At 46.8% G+C, this 9,467-nt stretch overlaps 1 protein-coding gene across 1 annotated transcript; it reads right to left on the bottom strand.

Moving 5' to 3' along the window:
* Positions 1-450: 450 nt before the first annotated feature.
* LOC121566568 (methyltransferase N6AMT1-like) lies at positions 451-9,102 on the bottom strand (the record flags this gene model as incomplete). The annotated part of the gene is made up of 6 exons (XM_041876557.2): positions 451-982; positions 1,410-1,551; positions 1,636-1,719; positions 8,289-8,379; positions 8,582-8,668; positions 9,026-9,102. Coding segments are annotated over 6 exons (741 nt in total), but the record flags the coding sequence as incomplete, so codon positions are not given.
* Positions 9,103-9,467: the final 365 nt, after the last annotated feature.

The raw sequence follows: 9,467 nt of genomic DNA, 5'->3' as shown, positions 1-9,467 counted from the left end.
CATCGCCTGTGATGTTGACTGAGGTCTTGTGGCCAGATCCGAACAGAAGGCGTGATCCATAAGCCCCCCGCCCCCACCACACACACACACACACAAAACAAGTATATGTTTTTTCCCCAATAGCAATTTATCCAGTAATTGTTCTGTTTTTTTACTTTTGTTTTGTTGCTAAATTTGATGTTAAGAATTTCTGTAAGAATGTTACTTTTTTTGTTTGATTACTGCAGAAATTCTACTTTTGAGTTTTACAGAAGACAATGACAATAAAATGACAAAAATAGAAACAAAGACTGCAGTGTTTTATATAAAGCCCATCAGTGTGTTGCTGGTGATATGAAAGAGTAATTCAAATGTTGCTTGTGTGTATGGTTTTGTTGCAAGAATTTCATTTTTAGAAAGGAGTGTTACGTTTTGATTGCAGTGTTTCATTTTGGCATATATGTGAGTTGTTAATCTCCAAGTGCTATGTCTGATTGGCTTGTGTGTTGAGTTTTGACATAATGAGCCAAATTCTGCAAAAAGTGTGTAAGCAATAGGCAAAAACTGTAATATTGACACAGACTGGATCCTCTCCCCAATACAAAACAGGTTCAAGGGAAACTTGAACACTCCTTAGCATGGACAACCTGTGAGCCTTTGTACTGTATAATGCATTGGGTAAAGGTCTTGAGACATGGTCACTTATTTGACCAATGCTGCTATGAACCCACAATGGTTTTCACTCAATTTACGGTCCTGTCCTTGGGAGGGATCAGTTTACCACTCCTGGTTGTTGAGATGAAGCTGAAACCCCGCTGTGGTCCTGGTGTGGTCGGAGCAGCAGGTTCATGGTCTCTTCTGTGGTTCAGCTGTGGTCGAGGGACAGGGAGGGTCACATTGTTCTGTGAAAGCGCAGCACAGAGAGGCTCTCTGGCCCAGTTCGTCTGGACAGACAGGACACCCCCCTGCAGGACAGACTTCCTCAGCAGAGTGGTGATCTCCTCTGGTGGAAGAAACAGGTTACAGTAAGGTAGTGTTCATTAGGTATCAGATGGAAGGAAACAAACTGAAACAGGGATGAATTGTCTAGATTTGTCCAATAAGAAACACTTTGTTTTGTTGCAGAGACCAGTGTTGTGGTATTCAATGGTAATTACATTTTAATGATCCCACCTACATACTGCAGTCAGTGTCACTCACTCATTCTGCACAAATGACAGAAACATATTCCAAGGAGTGGTATTCTAACCATGGACCTAAACAAGCTATGCAGGGTAGACCGCTTTTCTCACAAAGGTAGTAAAAAATTAATCAATGCCAAATAACATCAGGCCGTATGTAACGTATCCATTGTAGCATGTATCAATGTAGACTGAGATATACATCCCAAACCAATAAGTCAAAACCGAGAGAGGAAGTGGGAGGCTCACCTGGGTTGTTCTCTGCCACAGTGACCAGGTAAAACAACCCCTGATTAGACAGTAGCTTTGGAAGCAGGGGGAAGAACCTGTCCATCACCTCTCGGCCCCACCTCCCACCAGCCCAGGCTGCCTCGATGCCCTGGCTACCCACCTGACACACACACACAGATGTTGCAGTATACAAACACGCATACTGTAAACACAATTCCGTCACTATGGTAGTCTAGTTTTCTACCTCTTCTGATGGTGTGACGACATAAGGAGGGTTGAATAAAAGAACGTCCACTTTTCCACACAACCTTGGCAAGAGAGAGTCCACCTAAAACGGAGAAGGACAGATGTGAAGTTGGGGTAAACAAATGGAGAGGAAGTGTGTTTATCTTTCTCACCAGGCCTGTGTGTGCCGGTGTTTGGAGGATATATTGGCACGGTTTGCCCAACATCTGTGCCAATATATCCTCCAAACACTGGCTTCTCTGGCATTTTCACTTAAATGGAAAATGGTTTGGAATAAAAAGGGGTGTCTCCATAATGACGAGTTAAATAGCCTAACTACAACTGGTAAAAATGTGGCATGCCAAGCGCGAGTGCTGCTCTGGCTCCTCTCACTCACGTGACCAATAGTGGACTATGCTGCCTTCTGCAGTACTCTCTCAACACACACACACACCCCTCCTGCCCTCCCCACGACTCACTCAATCAGCAACAGCCTGCCTCACTGCCTGATAGTCAGCAGCAGGTCCAGGGCCTAAAATTAACGTTTTGGTCCACCAGCAACTGTGGCAGGTAGATTTAAAACCAGCCACTCAGATTTTTTTAACAGCCAAAATAATTGTTTTTCTCTGAAAGATTACACCAACAAAACAAAAAAACGGATGAGCATGCTTTGTAATGTTTCTAAAACAAATGTTTTACTAGTAAGAAGTAATGTGGTATATTGTTTAATTTAATGATTTTTTGTGACCTGAGTCTTTTAACCAAAATATATCACAGGGCTACGAGGTTACCGTGGTAATGTGACTAGAGTCACGTTGTGCCTGTGAGATTGAGTCTGATTTGTAGCAGCATTGTCTTCCCTTCCCTAGCAGTTTAAACTCAAACATTGAAAACAACCTAGCTTGTGAACAAAACAGTGTGAATAGCCAAGAAACAAGGACAAAGTCTCACTTCAGTAGACTTTCATTTCAAGTAAATTAGACCGACTTTTATGCCTGTGGGCAAAGCTTCTAAAAATTAATCTTTCACTCCGCTCTTCACATGCACAAAGCCAGGCAGTGTTCCAGCGCGAGGTGGGATAGGCTATATAGGATTCGTAGTTCCTTGACTTTGTGCGATTAATTTACAAGCTATGAAACCAAACGGCAGAAATACTTTGAAAACAGCTACTGCAGCATTTTACTATAAATGTGATCATACTTGACTATTTTTATTCACAAATGCGAGTGAAATGCTCACACTGTGGAGCTCTGACCACCCGCCAACGTGGCTGGTGAAATAGACCCGCCAATGCCCAAATCTATCCGCATTTGGCAGGTGTTCATTTTAGGCCCTGAGCAGGTCACAGTGAAATACATTTGCCATGGCGTCCGCGGTGCAACTTTCAACTAGGCCAAAAACCCGCGAACAATACATTTTCACCCGTGACATCATTTTCAAAGTAGCCCAATTTCGCTTGAAAACTACGAACATGGCAACCCTGACTCAGGAGGAAATGAAAAGCATTCGATTTTGAGATGGGGTGAAATCCAAAGTTGTGGTATATATTCATTGGCTATATCATAGCTGGTTTTTAAAGATAAATATTGATACAATACTAGCTCAAACACCTTGAATCTGCAAAAATGAAAAATGTATTAGTGGATGATGGTGATTTCAGATCAAAAGTGGGGGGACAAAAGCAAACATTGCCCCCCTTATCTGATAGTTGGGTGGTAGATGCCCAGTTTCCCTTATGGCTCTGTCGCAGTCGGCCGCGACCAGGAGACCCATGGGCGGCGCACAATTGGCCCAGCGTCGTCCAGGGTAGGGGAGGGAATGGCCGGCAGGGATGTAGCTCAGTTGGTAGAGCATGGCATTTGCAACGCCAGGGTTGTGGGTTCGATTCCCACGGGGGGCCAGTATGAAAAAATAAAATAATAATTAAATGTATGCACTCACTAAGTCGCTCTGGATAAGAGCGTCTGCTAAATGACTAAAATGTAAATCAGAGAGAGAGGAAGAGTCCCAACTCTGTGGAAAATCTGTCTCCCTCCAGCATTTACATTTTACATTTACATTTTAGTCATTTAGCAGACGCTCTTATCCAGAACGATTACTTTATCCTATCCCAGGTGTTCCTTAAAAGAGGTGGGGTTTCAAATGTCTCCGGAAGGTGGTGAGTGACTCCGCTGTCCTGGCGTCGTGAGGGAGCTTGTTCCACCATTGGGGTGCCAGAGCAGCGAACAGCTTTGACTGGGCTGAGCGGGAACTATGCTTCCGCAGAGGAAGGGGAGCCAGCAGGCCAGAGGTGGATGAACGCAATGCCCTCGCCTGGGTGTAGGGACTGATCAGAGCCTGAAGGTACGGAGGTGCCGTTCCCCTCACTGCTCCATAGGCAAGCACCATGGTCTTGTAACGGATGCGAGCTTCAACTGGAAGCCAGTGGAGTGTGCGGAGGAGGGGGGGACGTGAGAGAACTTGGGAAGGTTGAACACCAGACGGGCTGCGGCATTCTGGATGAGTTGTAGGGGTTTAATGGCACAGGCAGGGAGCCCAGCCAACAGCGAGTTGCAGTAATCCAGACGGGAGATGACAAGTGCCTGGATTAGGACCTGTGCCGCTTCCTGTGTAAGGCAGGGTCGTACTCTCCGAATGTTGTAGAGCATGAACCTGCAGGATCGGGTCACCGCCTTGATGTTGGCGGAGAACGACAGGGTGTTGTCCAGGGTCACGCCAAGGCTCTTCGCACTCTGGGAGGAGGACACAACGGAGTTGTCAACCGTGATGGCGAGATCATGGAACGGGCAGTCCTTCCCCGGGAGGAAGAGCAGCTCCGTCTTGCCAGGGTTCAGCTTGAGGTGGTGATCCGTCATCCATACTGATATGTCGGCCAGACATGCAGAGATGCGATTCGCCACCTGGTTATCAGAAGGGGGAAAGGAGAAGATTAGTTGTGTATCGTCAGCGTAGCAATGATAGGAGAGGCCATGTGAGGATATGACAGAGCCAAGTGACTTGGTGTATAGGGAGAAAAGGAGAGGGCCTAGAACTGAGCCCTGGGGACACCAGTGGTGAGAGCACGTGGTGCGGAGACAGCTTCTGCCACGCCACTTGGTAGGAGCGACCGGTCAGGTAGGACGCAATCCAGGAGTGAGCCGCGCCGGAGATGCCCAGCTCGGAGAGGGTGGAGAGGAGGATCTGATGGTTCACTGTATCAAAGGCAGCAGACAGGTCTAGAAGGACAAGAGCAGAGGAGAGAGAGTTAGCTTTAGCAGTGCGGAGAGCCTCCGTGACACAGAGAAGAGCAGTCTCAGTTGAATGACCAGTCCTGAAACCTGACTGGTTTGGATCAAGAAGGTCATTCTGAGAGAGATAGCAAGAGAGTTGGCTAAAGACGGCACGCTCAATAGTTTTGGAAAGAAAAGAAAGAAGGGATACTGGTCTGTAGTTGTTGACATCAGTGGGATCGAGTGTTGGTTTTTTGAGAAGGGGTGCAACTCTCGCTCTCTTGAAGACGGAAGGGACATGGCCAGCGGTCAAGGATGAGTTGATCAGCGAGGTGAGGTAGGGGAGAAGGTCACCGGAGATGGTCTGGAGAAGAGAGGAGGGGATGGGGTCAAGCAGGCAGGTTGTTGGGCGGCCTGCAGTCACTAGTCGCAAGATTTTATCTGGAGAGAGAGGGGAGAAAGAAGTCAAAGCATAGGGTAGGGCAGTGTGAGCAGGACCAGCAGTGTCATTAGACTTAACAAACGAGGATCGGATGTCGTCAACCTTCTTTTCAAAGTGGTTGACAAAGTCATCCACAGAGAGGGAGGAGGGGGGGGAAGGATTCAGCAGTGAGGAGAATGTGGCAAAGAGCTTCCTAGGGTTAGAGGCAGATGCTTGGAATTTAGAGTGGTAGAAAGTGGCCTTAGCAGCAGAAACAGATGAAGAAAATGTAGAGAGGAGGGAGTGAAAAGATGCCGGGTCGGCAGGGAGTTTAGTTTTCTTCCATTTCCGCTCAGCTGCCCGGAGCTCTGTTCTGTGAGCTCGCAATGAGTCATCAAGCCACAGAGCTGGAGGGGAGGACCGAGCCGGCCGGGAGGATAGGGGACACAGGGAGTCAAAGGATGCAGAAAGGGAGGAGAGGAGGGTTGAGGAGGCAGAATCAGGAGATTGGAGGGAGAAGGATTGAGCAGAGGGAAGAGATGATAGGATGGAAGAGGAGAGAGTAGTGGGAGAGAGAGAGCGAGGTTGCGGCGGCGCGTTACCATCTGTGTAGGGGCAGAGTGAGTAGTGTTGGAGGAGAGCGAGAGAGAAAAGGATACAAAGTAGTGGTCGGAGACATGGAGGGAGTTGCAGTGAGATTAGTAGAAGAGCAACATCTAGTAAAGATGAAGTCAAGCGTATTGCCTGCCTTGTGAGTGGGGGGGATGGTGAGAGGGTGAGGTCAAAAGAGGAGAGGAGTGGAAAGAAGGAGGCAGAGAGAAATGAGTCAAATGTAGACGTGGGAGGTTGAAATCCCCCAAGACTGTGAAGGGTGAGCCATCCTCAGGAAAGGAACTTATCAAGGCGTCAAGCTCATTGATGAACTCTCCAAGGGAACCTGGAGGGCGATAGATGACAAGGATATTAAGCTTAAATGGGCTAGTGACTGTGACAGCGTGGAATTCAAATGAGGAGATAGACAGATGGGTTAGGGGAAAAATTGAGAATGACCACTTGGGAGAGATGAGGATTCCTGTGCCACCACCCCTCTGACCAGATGCTCTCGGGGTATGCATGGTCAGACGAGGAGAGAGCAGTAGGAGTAGCAGTGTTTTCAGTGGTAATCCATGTTTCCGTCAGTGCCAGGAAGTCGAGGGACTGGAGGGTGGCATAGGCTGGGATGAAGTCAGCCTTGTTGGCGGCAGAACGGCAGTTCCAGAGGCTGCCTGAGACCTGGAACTCCAGGTGTGTGGTGCGTGCAGGGACCACCAGGTTAGAGAGGCAGCAGCCACGCGGTGTGAGGCGTTTGTGTAGCCTGTGCGGAGAGGAGAGAACAGGGATAGGCAGAGGCATAGTTGACAGGCTGCAGCAGATGGCTACAATAATGCAGAGGAGATCGGGATGAAATGAACTAAACATCAGGGAAAGGAGAGAGCAGGCCTCCCTCACCAAAAAAAAAAAATATATATATAACTCTCCCAACTTCCACCTCAGAAACTATAATTGTTTCACTGAACCACCCGAGTAAAACTCTCCCAACTTCCACTTTAGAAATTAGAATTGTTGTAAACTACAGCAGACTGTTATCAGTAGCTGTAATTAAGTACAGCAGCTACCAACCACCTAACGTTAATGCCTCGGATGAGGTTAGAAAAACAGCTGAATGGTAGCAGCTAGCTGGCTCAATCACAGGTACTCTTAAGCATGAAATAACATTGGAAACAATTAACCATAGTTGCAAAAAGTTACCAGTAGCTACCCGCTAGCTAGCTAGCTTTGTTGGTCCAAGTAGTGGGTAGGCTAGCCTCGTGCTTCGCGGAGTCCGCCGAATACAGTCCTTACCTACAATAATTACCTACAATAACCTACAATAACTACCTAAGTAAACTACCTATAATACCTAACTACAATACCTACCTACAATCTAAATACATGGTTTAAGCTTAACTCAACACCATATAAGAAGCCAAGCTTACCTTTCATAACGCAGCAACGATTAAACGTTGGGTAGCTAGCACAAAGATATTGTATTTAGCTACCACAGCCTGCTGGTAGTGTTGGCTGGCTAGCAATGGCTACTGTGTTGACTTTGTTTGAAAAACGGCGTCGCTGCGAACGAATGTAGCTGGCTAAAAGGGATATTGTTTTTAGTTGCAACCGTTGCTAATAGCAACTCGCCAGCTAATCCAGGAGGTGAGTTAGCTAGCTAGCCGTGCTACATCGGCACCGCCGAATACAAAAAGTAACCTACAATAACTACACAACAGCTACCCACAACAGCCACGATGCCTACCTATACTACTTAATAATATACAGCCCACGATGCCTACCTATAGTACCTAACTACAATCTAAATACATAGTTTAAGCCTTACTCGACAAAGCCCAAGCTATGTATAAAGCCAAACTGGCAGGTAGCAGGTAGCGTTGTTTTGCCCACCAAGCAAGGAGTTTTTGTATGGAGGTCAATGAGTGTCTAATTTGGTCAGCAAAATGTTTTATAGATTGTCTGCTATGTGAGATTTATTTGATCGAATAGAAGTTTCGTAATGCTTAAGTTGTTATGAGTGTATTGAGATAAGTAGGACACGTGACATCCCTGCAACTTTGAGAAAGATAACTTTATATCGGAGTTGTCTCAAGATGGCTATGCATATTCATGGCATGAGGCTAGTAGCATAGCATCTCTCTCCATTGAATACAGGTTGTTGACGTCAACAACCATCGAATATTCAAAAAAGGATTAGAATAATGAGATGTATCCACCAATCCAAAGAAAGGATAGGCGGGAGCTAGACAGCCCGCCGTGCCGCTTTGTGGACAACGACTCACATTGTTAAGGCGGATGGCATCGAACTGAATCGCATTAATTTGTTCCTCTAATCAAACTGAATCGTTTCAAACCAAACGTATCGTTCCTGTATCGTATCTGAGCCCATGTATCTAGATACGTATTTAATCGTTTGAAAGGGAAAGATGCACATCCCTAGTGTGTATGTCTCACCAAGTCCGTGATGATGGGCTGCAGACTAACGCCGTTATAGCGAGACGTCTCCAGAGTGCACTGGGCTGCTTCGGGGTTCACGTCGGTACAGCTGGGGAGGACACACACACACAAGTCAAACGTCAAACACACACCAGTCAAACACACATACAAGTCACAAGCCCTCTAGACAAAGGTATCTTTTATAAAATGTCCTAAACAGATATAGGCATGTTACTAACGCACATGCTAACAAACAAACCAACAAACAGTCAGAGTCCCTCGCTCACTCACTGTCACACACACCTACTCACAGGTATAGAGCTGCAGGTCCGATCACGGATGCCAGGAAGGCGGACACCACTCCAGAGCCACTGCCCACCTCTAGACACACAGAGGGGCTGGAGGAGAGGGTCAAAGGTCAGTAACTGTATTGTTGACCAGTAACAGGTATTAGGGTGGTGTTCATTAGGGCACGCAAAAGAAAAAACATTTGAAACCGTTTTGCAACGGAAGCGGAAATTTATTGGACAAATCCAGGAGTCCTCCCTTTTCAGTCTGTTTTCTTCCGCTTGGTGCCTAATGAACAAAACCAAGGGTCATTTTCACTAGATACCAAACAGATCGAAACAGGAGGGGCTACCTGAACTGGTCCAATAAGAAACTACTTTTTTGTTGCAAAGCATTTACTGTTGCAAAATGTTTTGCTACGATGCGCACTAATGAATACAACACAGGTATCGTCACAATCTGCTCACCTAATTTTCTTCAGTCTGTCAGCATCCTGCTCAAGGGCATCGATCAAGAGGAAGGAGTCTTCGGCTGGCTGCACACGTCAGTGAAAGGCCCGCTGGCCCGCGTGGGAGTACAAGGGGTGGGATAGGACATCTGGCCCACTGGTTTACACACAATGTCAGGCAGGGGACAGTGATGTGCTCCACGTCATGTGGCCATCCTTGATGGTCCACTCATTTGGCCCGACTAGATGCTGTACAGTGATGGACACACACAGAACTATTAGGTAAATGTCTGTCATCCTAAGGTTGACACAAAGTGCTGGAACTCTGAGACAGGATAGATTTCAGACAACTGGTAGAGGTCAAGGGGTTATTGGATGGTCATAGGAAGTCATTTCAGCCAGAAATAACAACTGCACTAAATGAACCCAAACAGCGCCTTGGGTGGCCATAATTCTGAGAC

The sequence above is a fragment of the Coregonus clupeaformis genome, unplaced genomic scaffold (assembly GCF_020615455.1).
Source record: "Coregonus clupeaformis isolate EN_2021a unplaced genomic scaffold, ASM2061545v1 scaf1009, whole genome shotgun sequence".
NCBI classification, from domain to species: domain Eukaryota; kingdom Metazoa; phylum Chordata; class Actinopteri; order Salmoniformes; family Salmonidae; genus Coregonus; species Coregonus clupeaformis.
This window is presented reverse-complemented; position numbering and strand designations above follow the sequence as displayed.